The sequence below is a fragment of the Akebia trifoliata genome, chromosome 1, assembly GCF_017979445.1.
Source record: "Akebia trifoliata isolate Shusen 1 chromosome 1, ASM1797944v1, whole genome shotgun sequence".
Classification (NCBI taxonomy): Eukaryota; Viridiplantae; Streptophyta; class Magnoliopsida; order Ranunculales; family Lardizabalaceae; genus Akebia; species Akebia trifoliata.
The window spans coordinates 26,443,248-26,456,840 of record NC_141375.1 but is presented as its reverse complement, the minus strand read 5'-3'; the positions used below and the strand labels follow the sequence as shown (position 1 = coordinate 26,456,840).

Here is a 13,593-nt window from a genome sequence, read left to right as displayed (position 1 = left end):
TAAAAGCATTAATAGCACAATGACCAAATACCTTTTTTTTTTAAGAAGGTGAACTTATGTTAAGGATATTTTTGAAAAGAATAATGATGAATGCACGTGGTCTTTAGTACGAGACTGACGTGGTAAGGGCACAGAACCGCACATCTTTTTCCTATGTATCCCAATGAAAATGATCTATGATTTTGTGCCCTTGCCACATCAGCCGCACACCTAGACCTTGTGCATTCATCACGACTCTTTTGAAAAAATTAATATAATGGAAGATACTAACATTCTCATTTCTCACAAAGCATTGGACACTGGGTTTGGTCTCCAAATACTTTTTCAAAGTTAAAACTAACTCTGGAAAAAAAACATGAAAAATGCTTGTAGAAATTGAAAGTGAGCATAAGTGAGAAATTGCACAAAATAACTTTCTACTTCCAATCCATAGCTTCATTCGATTTGTCAAAATTAAGATATTAAATTATGATAAAAGCGAAGAATTTTAATACAATTACAAAAAAAATCTGAAGTATTAACTTTATATATTTAAACAAATTTAAAAAAAAAATACATAATATAATATGCATTCTTTCTCACATTTTATCTGATGGACATGATCTAGAACAGATGCAATGGGTTATCAAATTGGATCCTTATTGAAACCCAAATCCTTAATCCAAATCCAAATTTATCAGATCCTGATCTAGTGACAGGCGTCCCTTTAACAAAGAAATGTTTTTATGTTAAAATTGTAGGAAAAATTATTCTTTTATAAGCTTAATTGATTATAAAACAATTTCATGCTAAGGTTACGTGCAAGAAATTGCAATCCTTAGTCAGATATACAGACAATCAAAGTGTCCAAATAATCAAAGAATGATCGATCGTTGTTCTTGATCATCTTTATTTTCTCTCAAGTTTACTAAGAGAACTGATATCTGGAAGCAAAAGTTTGCCCGAACTTCCATGTCGAAGGGACGACATTGGAGAATTGAAAGGTTTTTCCATCAACTAAAAGAAGTTTGAAGGACAGTCTTTGGCTCCTAACATCCATGTTGGTTTGCCAGTTTGCCCCCCAATTTCTATGCATCGGCACCCATGATCTTGTCACCGATCCCTTAATCCATGCGGCCTTCACATCTCCACTCCCTCCGATGTTAGATATCATCACCATATTAAAATTTGATTGTCCCTTCAAGGTGAAACGGACGCCTCCCCTCCTCTTACACGGTACCCTTTATTAAACACCGAGAAAATGAAATAATCAAACGACGAACACCTTAATTAAACCATACTAATAAGTACGGTTAAGAAAATGATTTCACATTAAAATCTGTTCATATAGTGTTTACTTTGAAATTTGAATAATGTCGTAGTGACCTCAATTCACACTTTACTGATGTGGAGGTGGTTATGATACCATAGATGCTTTTCATCAAGATACGAGAAAAGCATCTATGGTTGTGTGTGTACCTCCACGTTAGCAAAGTGTGAATTCTTGAGGTCACTCCAGCACGACTTTTTTACTTTAGAGTCTTGATTTTCTAACGCCCCCTTTGACACATGCCCCCTGATGTGCCATGTGCTAGAATCATATATTTTTTCCTTGGGATACACAACTGTATGTCCCCATAAATATGTGCAGTTGTATATCCTGAGGAAAAGGATCTATGATTCTAGAACATGCCACATCAGGGGGCATACGAGGGCATGTGTCAGAGGGGAGGGGGGCGTCAGGAAATCATTATTCTTTACTTTATACTATGTTGCCAATCACACGTTATGAACATTAGATTGCATTAGATATGATGGTCGTAACAAAATATATATTGATATACATACCTTCTATAGAGAATAGGAATTACGCCTTCATTGCCTTGGAGTGCAATATGAGAAAATGCAGGCATGGACATGTCAAAGTGGGGACGGGGGAGATCACACCACCCTCCATTGTTGTTTGGAGGGCAGAAATTGGTGGCCGTGACGGTCACAGCCGCTTGTCGAAGGCACCATTTCTGGTCGACCTTTGCATTGCACATGAGTTGATAGCATGCACCACAGGCTTCACCCCCTCTGAAAAGTGCACCACTCAATGCCGCGGTGTTTATGCCAAATCCAGCATGAATGGTGTTATCATAACCACAAGCCCCTCCTTCATAAAGATCAAACAAACCCATATTAGGAATCCTTTGAAAATAACCAAAAAATCATAAGAGAAATGTAAATTGAAATTAATCCAAATTATTTGAATCTTGTTATATTTGAACTACTTTTATTCAGTAGTTCCATGTGCCTCTCTAACTCTCTGCTGCTAATTTGATCAATGATTTATAACCTTTGGATTTGATCACTTTTAAGTGGCTGGAATTTTCTATTAATAAAAAAGTCGTGATAATATGACTCGCCAGGTGGCATACTCAATCGACTCCCTAACATGATAAGTTTGGAAATCGTAGATCTGTACGTCTCGGGATACACGATTACTCTTCCTCATAAAAAGTGTATCTTGTGGGAGTCGTGTTTCCCGCGGCGTACAGATCTACGATTCTCGAACTTGTCCACGTCAAGGAGTCGATTGAGTATGCCACCTGGAAAATCATATTATCAGGACTCTAATGAAAATCATCAATCAGGCTTACTTTGTGTGCATCATTGGAGAAAGGAATGGGCTATGCGACTAAGAAAGGGTAATAGAGTGAGATTGCAATCTAACTCCCAGAAGTACAAGATGGGACCACTGAAACAAACTAGAAGTGAGCATTACATACGCCATAATGCGTACGTTAGCACTTACTCTAATTCAAAATAATTTACGTACCTAGGGTGGTGGGGTTTTGAGAGGCTCCGTAGAAAGTTGCATGGCCGTTAAACCAACCGTTAGATTGACCATTGATTCTCTTCGCAACCATAGCTCCAAAGAAGAAAAAATGCCAAAGCAGAAAATAACGGACTATAACGGTCGTCATTTATGCCTCTATTTTGTTTTGGAAACTTATTATAAAGATGAAAAACTTGTGGTCCAACATCTACTAAAACCGCTTCCATTTATAGATTTTGGGGTACGCGGAAGTCGGTGAATAAAATATAATCAGTTATTGAAAAAAAAGGTTTTTAATAACAAACGCGTTTTTTCACGTACTAAAGAGTACGGAAATTTGTGTACGTTTTGATTGACAGTTAGAGATATTATGTCCAACGTCACATGCAATTATAGCGTCCAACGTCAGACACGATTATACAAAAAACAGTGGAGTGTTCGGGTTGTTTGGTTGCAGTTATAAACTTATTCTATAGGAATTATTTTGCTAACACCACCCGAAGAAGATATGGGCTCACTTTCTGTTGTTTTATATATGAGTTGAGGTGGCGTTAGCAAAGGTTGGTGTGGCAATAGAATCTCTCCAATTTTAGGAGTAATGTTTTAAAAATCAGGCTGACGAATTGAATATTATTCAAATCGGTATTAGACCTATATAATTCAGTAACGTCAGATTTAGAGGGAGGATTTGGATTCCAATAAGTATCCAATTTGATTATCTATCGAACCAATTTAAGATTATTCCTTATTCGATAAAATGCAAGAAAATATGAATATTATGTTACATATTTTATTTAAATAAATGAAGTTTATTTATATTTTATATTTCAAATTGGATTTGAACCAATTCGATTGTTATCACTGTAACCTAAATATGATTAAGTCTTTAGGAATAAAAGTAAAGATGCAACCAAACACTCCTGAAATTCATAGCAATGTCGTATGACATGAACCTAGACAATGTGCCAAATGGCATTTTCTGATTGGTTGGACAGCATCAACAATTTTCTCCAAGAAATAAAGGTTCTTAAGTCATATGTTTGTAGATCTATGACGGTGATCATGCGCGTTGGTCCCACGTACTAAGACAGAGAGAGAGTGTTCTGACGCACATGTTTGGGTTTCTTGTGGAGAGACAAAATTAAGTCGGACGAAGATTCTTGGGTCCATGGAAATGATGCTTGTGGGCTGAGAAAATGTTATGTGTTCAGATTTCAAATGGGCCTAGTCCATCCAAATATTGGAGATCTGCATCATTAAGGAGGTGTTTGCTTGTAACAATAATTTCGTTTTCTAATTTTAATAACATTGAGTATAAAAATAATTTTTTCATGAACGAAGAGCATTGCCTAGGTGATAAGTTTGGGGTTCCAACTCAAAATGGGCCGGATTGAGTCAAAACACGTTCTCTGATACCACTAGCAATGATTGAAGAGAGACAAGGCAATAAGTGTCTGATGTGGAATTAAACTCAACACTGGGAATTCCTGAAATAAATGTTGTTTGAGGTTCTCAATTAAACTTAACAAGCTCCAATTCACGAGTTCTAATTCAACCAACATTTTTGTTCCAATATGAAATAAGCTTGAGATCTTCATCAAAAGCATGGGAATTCACATTGTTATTAGAAGTTTGGCCAAAAAGGATGGTCCAACTCAAAATCAATTGGCAATGAGTGGAGAGGCCTAAGAGTTTATAAGGAGAGAGATAAGGCAATTTGTTTCCAATGTGGGACTAAACTCAACACGCCCTTGCACACGTGAGCCAAACTAGACCAAAAGCACATGGAGATATGAATTGTGTGACGTGGAGAAAAGAAAGATCCGCTCTAATACCATAATAAATTTGGGGGTCAAACTCAAAACCAATTGGCAATGAGTGGAGTGGTTAGGAGTTTATAAGGAAAGAGACAAGGCAATTTGTGTCTAATGTGGGACTAAACTCAACAAAAAAATTAGAATGGAAAGCAAATATAAATTCGTGGTCCAAAATATCTTAATCTATCACCCATCTCCTCCTGGGCCTGGGTTTCTATCATTTGATAACTTGAATTGGATTTTCGCCTCACATGTTTCACCTTGTAATGCCGCTCTAAGTTCCATATGTTAAAAGAACTTTAGGGGCAGTGATTCCATCAAACTTATTTTTAACCAAAATAATATTTTTCGAAAAGCTGTTCTCGATCTTCTCCACACGCACCCTTAAAAAAAACTTGCATTTGTTGAAATCCAGTTACTCGATAAATCTACCAAGGTAATGTCGCCTTCAAGGAGGTGTACCTGAGACATGGACCTCATCGATCAGAAGATCATGAACATTGCTGAAAGGTCATTGAGGGGGATTATATATCTCTACATAAGAAATAACTTTTAGGGTAAATTACAATTTGACCCCTGTAGTTTGGTAGAATTCCATTTTGATAATTGCGCTTTCCTCCCCTTTCACTAAGGGGGTTAAAATTTAGGTTATTTTACTGTTTTACCCTCTCTTTTTTATTAGAATTTTTTTTAAAAACAATAATTAAAATGCCTCTGTCAAAGCATTCATTGAACTCATTTTTTAACATGCATATTTTTGTTTATAAAAAAAGAACTAACAATTTAAAAAGGGCAAAATGGTCTTTTTAAAAGGAATTTAACTGTTAGATTGACAGCAATTTGATGGAGGGTGGTAAGTGAAACTCTTAGATAACTGTAAGGGAGGTAAGTGCAATTATCAAGATGTTAGGGGTTCAAAATGGAATTATGCCAAACTATGTGGGTCAAAGTGTAATTTACCCTAACTTTTATTGATAATTCGATTTCGCTACTAGAACCCCACCCTAGGTTAGTATATATTATAAATAATTACAAGATCCAAAATGAGAATAAAATCATATCTAATATTTATTCCTAATCAAGAAAATACTAATCTTCTAAAATCTTAAATAATATGTACCCAGGGGATTTGGGTGCGATATGGTGCTTTAAGAGGCCAGTTGCCTCACCCCTGCTAGTTGGGCCTACTGGACCAGAACCTGTCATAAAATATAAAAAAATTATTAATCTCTATCACAACCTTTCATACATTATAACTTGTCATTTGTGAATATTATGGCTTGAATTCTAAGCCCCTAAATTTGAGTATTACTTGTGGATCAAATAATTAATATGTTGAAGAACAATCATTGTTATACGCTTAAATCATTCTCACCATGAAAAACATTGTAAGAAAAAAATTTAGCTTATTCTAACATTTTTTACTTGTATGAAAAGATTTACCTCATTTTATAAACTTGAGAATTATCAGCCAAAACTATTTTGCAAGCTCAAGATCAATCAACCCTCATTTTGATGGAGGCCTACACATTTTATTGAGATAGCTAGGTTCATTTGTTGTCTTCATTATCCAAGATAAGAGTTTGAACCCAGGACAACACAACATTTACCAACTTTTTTTTTCTTTTCTTATCGTGGGTCTCCTCATCCTTCGGGTGAGACTAATCCCACAGTCAAATGCACCGCGCCCTCAGAAAGTCCTACGTGCAATGGGTTGAGTTGAGGGTTAACCAAACCCTAGAGGTTGGCCCGCCCCAAGAAATTCATTGCCTTGTGGGGTTTCGAACACTTGACCTACCCTCCCTGAGGAGCTTATCAAGGCTCAGCTTGCACTCGGCCAACCCCTTGGGGTTACATACATTTACCAACTTCACAAGCTAGTGTAGATTTAAAAGTCGACTCAACTCAAATTTTGATAGAGAAACCTATATGCTTCTAGACTAACTAGAGAGAGGATAACTCTAGTTAATCAAGTTTCAATACAAATGGTCGTATATTCTAGCATGAATGGAATAAATGTCTAACCAATATTCTTGTTAGGGGTGATGCATTTTTACACCAACTGCAACTCTTGACACTACCCTCTTATAGCTCAAGAAGAACAAATAAGATGTTAAGACTCCTTGACCCAACCCTAGAGGCTTTAGGGTCAACAAATAAAATGATAAATTGACCCTTTAAAATTGGATACTCTAAGTGTGGTCGCAATTGGATTTTTTTTTTTAAAATTAAACTTAGTGAGAGAAGATGGTATAATTAAGATTTCAAACTAAGAGTCCGTTTGGATAAAAAGTAGAAAGTAGCAAGGAATAAAATAATTTTTAGAAAATAGAAAGTAGTTTCCTTTATTTTTATTTTTTCAAATTAAGGATTTTTACTTTTTAAAAAGTAGCTTTTTAAAATGAATCGAAACAGACTTTATAACTTTATAACTTTCAAAAATCAAAAAGTTACTTTCGTGTGTATCAAAATGGGCTCTAAAAGTGGATTTCAATTACAAATTGGGAAATTGTAAGATGGGACCTAAATGGTGAAAGAGTATTAGGGGTATACAATGCCAAATGAAGGGTAAAGGCTCAAATGAAAAGAATAATAATAATAATTTGTAATGGAGGTTATAATCCTTGAATTTCCATAACATGTCATCTAATGGTCATGTTTGAAAGGCCTTGTTATCTACACACATGCATCTTGTCTTGATAGTCATGCGCACTGGGCCCTTGATGTTCACATTCAATCAGTTGTATTCATCCATGTGCACACCCATCCCTATTAGCCATTCACTTGACCCTTTAATTAGCATTGTTGTTTAGTCGATTCACTCAATTGGGCACAGATATGGCATCGTAAATTTGATACTATCAATCACATCCACTGGATGTCATGCGGCACAGTAATAAGGCCTAAGTGGTCGATTCATCAGTGCATTGAACCAATCACGCATCTTCACTCAGTTTGATAGCCTCATATGAGTACATGCTTTGTTGTCCACACCATTCATAAGTTGCATTCATCATCTATGGATTAAGGAAATTAAATATATATTTTATCGACTAAATATGGATGCCATAATTTGGGTTGTGTCAAAAGGCATAAAATACTGCATATAAGCGCCCAATCAAACCATGTGCCTGATAATATAGCAAGCATTACAAGCATCATTCCGTAAGTTGATGCATGGTACATGACAAAGGGCTAGGAGAGAATGGAGAGTATGTGGAGGGGTCAATATTTGTTGTCGTCGGAGAACCTCCAAGACTAATCACATCAAGAAGGGACATCACCTTCTTTGTCACATAGTCTCTAAAATGCGGATATCAATACCACCTTGTCTCATAAATATCTTCGTAAGTGACTGAATAACCATTAACTTGGTTAAGGTGAAAGGAACAATTAGCTCATGTGACCCACACAACATTATGTGTACCCTTTATGTGCTTATCCTTCTCAAATCTCTAACCTCGTCCTTTCTCACTGGTACATATGTAACTATACTTCACGCATCAATTGAAGACCATGGAAGGAAATGCATCTTAACTTGGCCTGATATTTAATGGGTGGTTTAGATATTAGATCCAAAAAAAAAAAAAAACACCTAACTCGACCTAACCAAAGAGACCCAATTAACAGAATAATCATCCATCGGAGTTGAGCTCGTGCATCCTATTTCCACCATTCAAGCAAATCTCACCCATGATCTTCCCAGCTAATCAAATCTTCTAAACTTCTCTAAGCAGCAAAGAATTTATTTGACTACAAGTTTAAGTGAAGTATGATGTAATAAATTAACCAATAAGTTAAGACCATAACGTTACCCAAGTTCCACACTAGTGACATTATGTGATAAATAATCTAGTCATGCAATGTTCATAGGCTTATATTCATATATTTTACAACTATACAAAAGTAGGAGGGAAACAAAATAAAAAATAAAATAAAGATGAGGAAAATACAAAACAGGGCATGCAAGAAATCAAAATTATCTTGCCATACCCTTTTTTTTATATATTAAAACACTTGCCCTGTTTGGTAAAAACCTCCTTAAAAAAATAAGAATAATCAGAACAAGAGAAGGCAAAAAACAAAGCAACAAAAAAGGAATATCGAAATTCTATTAAGAGACTTCTCTGCTTTCATTTCCTGCCTTCTCATTCTAGGACTAATGCTCCCCATGTGGTGATACGAATTCGGATACCAACATAAACTCGTATCTGCATTATTTCCGAATACTCTTGCATACACCATTTCCCCAAACATCCCAACCATTGGATGTAAGGCAGTTGGGTTGTGTTGTTGATGCTGGTGTGATCGAGACTGTGATTGATAAGAATTACGACGACGAAGATGCTGACTAGGACATGTAGTATGGACCCCACAAGCAGGAGGTCTACGTGGAATGATTAAATCAGGGGTGGGTCTCTGTCCTTTGCCTTGGGTCTGCATGGTGGACCGGCCTCGGCCAAATAGGGGAACAACTGTAGTATGGGAAATGCTGGCCTTACATACTGGGCATTGTTGCTGCTGTTCCGGAGAAGCTGAAGGACTCTGGAATTGAAGCCATTTGTATATACATGGCCAACAATAGAGGTGCCCACAAAGCGTAACGACAGGGTCGAGAGCGTTCTCTAGGCAGATGTTGCAATCGAAGCAGCCATTAGAATTTTCCGATGTTGTTGCAGCAGTGGAGCTAGATTTCCACTTCTGTGGTGGCAATCCATTTTGTTGAGTCTCGTGGAGTGTCGGCATTTCTTCCAAGTATTGCTCCATGGTTAAGTGCTACTTACTTCTTCACTCTGAAAAGCATAAAAGATGGAATGAAAACAAGGTTAGGTTCTCGATTTTGGATTTGTCACAATCAGATTATAGAAATTACATTACTTGTTGAAATTGATTTTAGAATCTAGAATCAGAATCTGTTTAGCTGATTGGGGTTTACAGTTAAAGAACTTGAGATACAAATATTGTACACGTGTGCAAAGCACAAAAATGTAATCAACAAGTTTTCCTTTGTTTCTGATTTTAACAGATAACCCATTTTCGATTATGGGATGATTGAATTTATAATTCAAATTAAATATAACTCTAAATTGGATTATAGGAAAGAATTGGATCCTAGAATCCGAATCAAACGCCCACCGACAATACTACAGGAATCTTGTTCAAATTTAAAGGAGGAAAAAAAAAAATTTAAAGTAAAATATGATTTTGACATCCCACTCCACGTTTTTGGGTGATATTAGAGATACCCACCGACAATACTAAACGAATCTCGTTCAAATTAAAAGGAGAACTTTTTTTTAAAAGTAAAATATGATTTTGACATTCCACTCCACGTTTTTGGTGATATTAGAGATACCCCTTCAAACTGATGAAATACCCACCTTGACCTCAACTACTCTAGATTATCTTTAAATGACCTCTTAGGAGATAAGTTTGAATAATTTTTTTATCTGAAAACACGTGCACATGCGACTCACTAGTAACTTAAAAATAAAATGAAAAATGCTGGAATGACACACGGCATTTACTGCGATTCTCACAAGTCTGACGTGGGATATGCACATAACCATAGATGTGTTTCCTCGCAATACGAGTAAAAATCATCTACGGTTATGCATATATCTCCACGTCAGAATTGTGAGAATCACAGTAAATCTTGTGTCACCCCAGCACGACTTGTAAAACCGTTAAAGAGTCAATAATTATCGTACTGATTAATTAAGCAAAATAAAAAAAATAAAAAAGAAGTCAAATCAACATAAAAGAACCTTTCGAACTTCAAGATATTTAAACGAATTGAAAGGACATCACACCCTCCCTCACTATCCGCAGACCATACGTTTCCCCTATTTCCTCTCTCCATCAGACTCATCATGAGTCATGACCACCGACCGAATAGCTTCCTCAACACAATTATTTGGGATTTAAAGAGGATGTCGTTAACAATTTAAATAATTAAAAAGTCTATAGAGCGTACAAGAGTAAAATTGACTTTATAAAGATGTCCAATGTGTTGTAAACAAATGACTAGAGTTATAAACACGATGAGAATTTTCAAAACAAAAGTTAGACGACATTGAATACATTAAAAATAGTTTACCCTATAAGTTAGAGTTTGAAGATGAGATATTTTCTAGGGAGAAATGAAAGCCTAAGTTAGGGGATCATAAAAGTTTTATTCAATAATACTTTTTTTCAAAGAGAAATTTTATTAAAGAAATAAATTTGTAGTAAACCGTGAAAGTTGTAATTTTCACAAGATTCAAAATATGTTTGACTCAACAAAAGTGACAAAAAAAAGTATATAAATAAATCCAATCATTAAAAAACAAAAATTCCAACTAATAGAATAATTGTTATCTTGGCATATTTTTAACACAAACATTGGATTTCATGTTTGAAGAGGAGTGATCGAAAATGCATTCAAAGACTAATAATTAATGCATGAGAAGATATATGACAATGAGACTAGCTCTTCTCTAACGAAAAGCAAGATCCAATCAATGTAATTGTCCCTACTGAATGTTTGTTGATCGTCCTTTATCTTTGTCCCCACTTGACGTTACATGTTGAGTGAATTGTCCTATTTTTTACGAATTTATAATTTCGGCTCATTATTCATTTTAATTACTAGAAAATGAAATACAACGAATTCAAAAAATTTTAAAGTGACTATTTGGCATGTTTAAAGTAACTTATTGGAAATAGCCAATTTAAACTTAGAAATTGTCACTTTAAAACCTGTTAAATAGTCACTTTAAAATTAAGTTCTAAATAAAAAAACATGATCATTCACGTTTTGATAATTAAAATGAACAATTAGTCGGAATAATAAATAATTCATTTTCAACTCACGAAATGGTAATTCACCCTTTTGTTTTATGATCCGCTTTTGCTGAATATTTCATGTTTTTTTAGTAGGGAGTCCGTCTTTTTTCATGAGTCGTTCAATACTTGAGTTGTAACTAGTAAAAAGTAAACTGATAATAAAGAATACGGCCATGTTAAACTAACTAAAAAAAACGCCTCAACGGACGTGGAATGTGCATAGAAGCATAATTTTTTTTGTTTCTCGTAATTGAGTGGAATCAAAGACCCCACCACAGTCATGGGTGAATGGTCGTCATAGAGCGATTGCTTCTACTCCAAGGCTTTATTAATGAAACAAAAAAAGTGTTGAGTCATCCCGGACAGGGAATTAACTCAAGCGAGTCCACTCAAGTTACATCGATCGTATATTATACGATTTCTGAAATCTGTCAGGCGTGGATTTGGGATCGAGATAAAGACTTCGAACCACTTTACGCTTTCAAATCTAGATTAAAGATTTCAAAGTAACTTAGAAATTAAGCAAATAAAAAAAATATACGATTTGAGAATCCATGGAATGATTTTTTGGTGTGTAGATAGAAAAACAAAATACAAAACTCAAGGGACAGACCCAAAATAGGGGAAAAGAAAGGAGGGGGGGTTTCCTTGCGGCCAAGAACGGCGCGCCCGGACCACGGAGAGACTGAGAGAGAGAGATTCTTTACAGATGCGATTGCCTCGAGATGCAAAAAAATCAAAATCCTGGAATCAGATCCACAGACATTGATGCTTTTGTAGCTCGAAAGAGAAAGATAAATCCGAAAGGAATAGGAATCACTTTATGTCGCATGTCCAAGGAAGTGAGATCTGCAGAAATCATCATCATTTTTCTATATTTTCTAATTCAAAATTCATCTTTTAACGAACAATTCGTTTTGAACCTTAAGTTTTAGGTCGATCCACCATTTCTTTCTCTCTCACAGATACTAAATGTTTTGAAGATTTACTTTATTTTTTCACTAAAAGGAGCGATTTCCAAATTTCAAGTCTTTCCACATAACTAGCACAACTCAATCGATCGAGTTAACCACTATTTTCAGCTAAAAACAGTATTAAAAAAAAAATCCAAAAACAGAGACAGAAATCCGAATCCAATCGAGCAAGGAATAGCAGATAAAGATCAAGTAAGATCGATCCTTTCCAATATGATACAGAAAGAAAAAAAAACAAGAAAAATTCATATATTTTTACAGATTAAGCAGAGATACAGTTCCAGAAGGATTTCAATTTCTCACCGTTTTTTCAGAAATCGGGTAAATCGATCAACTCAGAGATTTTCAAAAGCTTTTGAATCAGAGCTCCAATGGCGAATCTAAACTGAATTCTTCGTTCTAAGAGAGAAAGAGAGACTAATCTGAAGTCTTCGTTCAAAGATAGAAAGAAACTTGTTGAGTGTGGAGGCATCCCAGACGTGTCGTTTTATAGATGAAACTGGATAAACATCTTCATTACTGCGCCTAAAGTTGATCCATTTCGATGACGTGGCACAGAAAAGTGTTCACCATACGTGTGGGCCTTCTGGGCGTATTGGACCTTCTAACTTAGTCCGGCCTCCGCGGTGTACAATATTACCCATATCCGACCCGAACTAGAGATGAAACAGTTTTTTACCATTCGTAGGTATTAATTTACAGAGTTGTTATTACCACACCAATATTTACTATTGCCACACAAATTAATGAAATGACATGAGCCACAGCAATAAAAAGGAATCTGCACATTATTTATTTATTGAAAAAATAAATGTACACACCATTTTTTGTATTGCACACCAATGCTTGAGAATAAATTAAAAAAAAAGAAATCTGAGATGAAATGAAAATCTGTAGAAGTATTTGCCAAACTGATGGAGATAAAATTTCCAAAATGACTCGTCAATTTATTTTTAACTAATAGTGCAATGAAAACGTTCAAAACTATGAGAAATAGTACAATAAAATAGAGACTATTTCGCAATCATTCTTCTCTTACATAATTCATCAAACACATTTGATGTCCTACTAAATTAATAAATATTCAAATACTTTTGAATCTCTAGTGAATAGTGATAAGAGCGAAAATTGGAAATGAGAAATAAAAATTTGCATAAGTTGTTATTGCAAA

General features: G+C 35.3%; 2 protein-coding genes across 2 annotated transcripts; both read right to left on the bottom strand.

Annotated features, from left to right (window-relative positions):
* Positions 1-895: 895 nt before the first annotated feature.
* Positions 896-2,940, bottom strand: EXPA12 (expansin 12). Its single transcript, XM_086450945.1, has 3 exons — positions 2,804-2,940; positions 1,828-2,137; positions 896-1,220 (listed from the first exon to the last, which is right to left on the bottom strand). The coding sequence occupies exons 1-3, from the start codon at positions 2,892-2,894 to the stop codon at positions 908-910; spliced, it is 714 nt and encodes a 237-aa protein (XP_086307071.1). The 5' UTR covers positions 2,895-2,940; the 3' UTR covers positions 896-907.
* Positions 2,941-8,473: 5,533 nt separating this feature from the next.
* On the bottom strand, positions 8,474-13,147 carry LOC147411301 (E3 ubiquitin-protein ligase RMA1H1-like). The gene is made up of 2 exons (XM_086447034.1): positions 12,726-13,147; positions 8,474-9,413 (listed from the first exon to the last, which is right to left on the bottom strand). The coding sequence occupies exon 2, from the start codon at positions 9,385-9,387 to the stop codon at positions 8,680-8,682; it is 708 nt and encodes a 235-aa protein (XP_086303160.1). The 5' UTR covers positions 9,388-9,413; positions 12,726-13,147; the 3' UTR covers positions 8,474-8,679.
* Between the last annotated feature and the right edge of the window lie 446 nt (positions 13,148-13,593).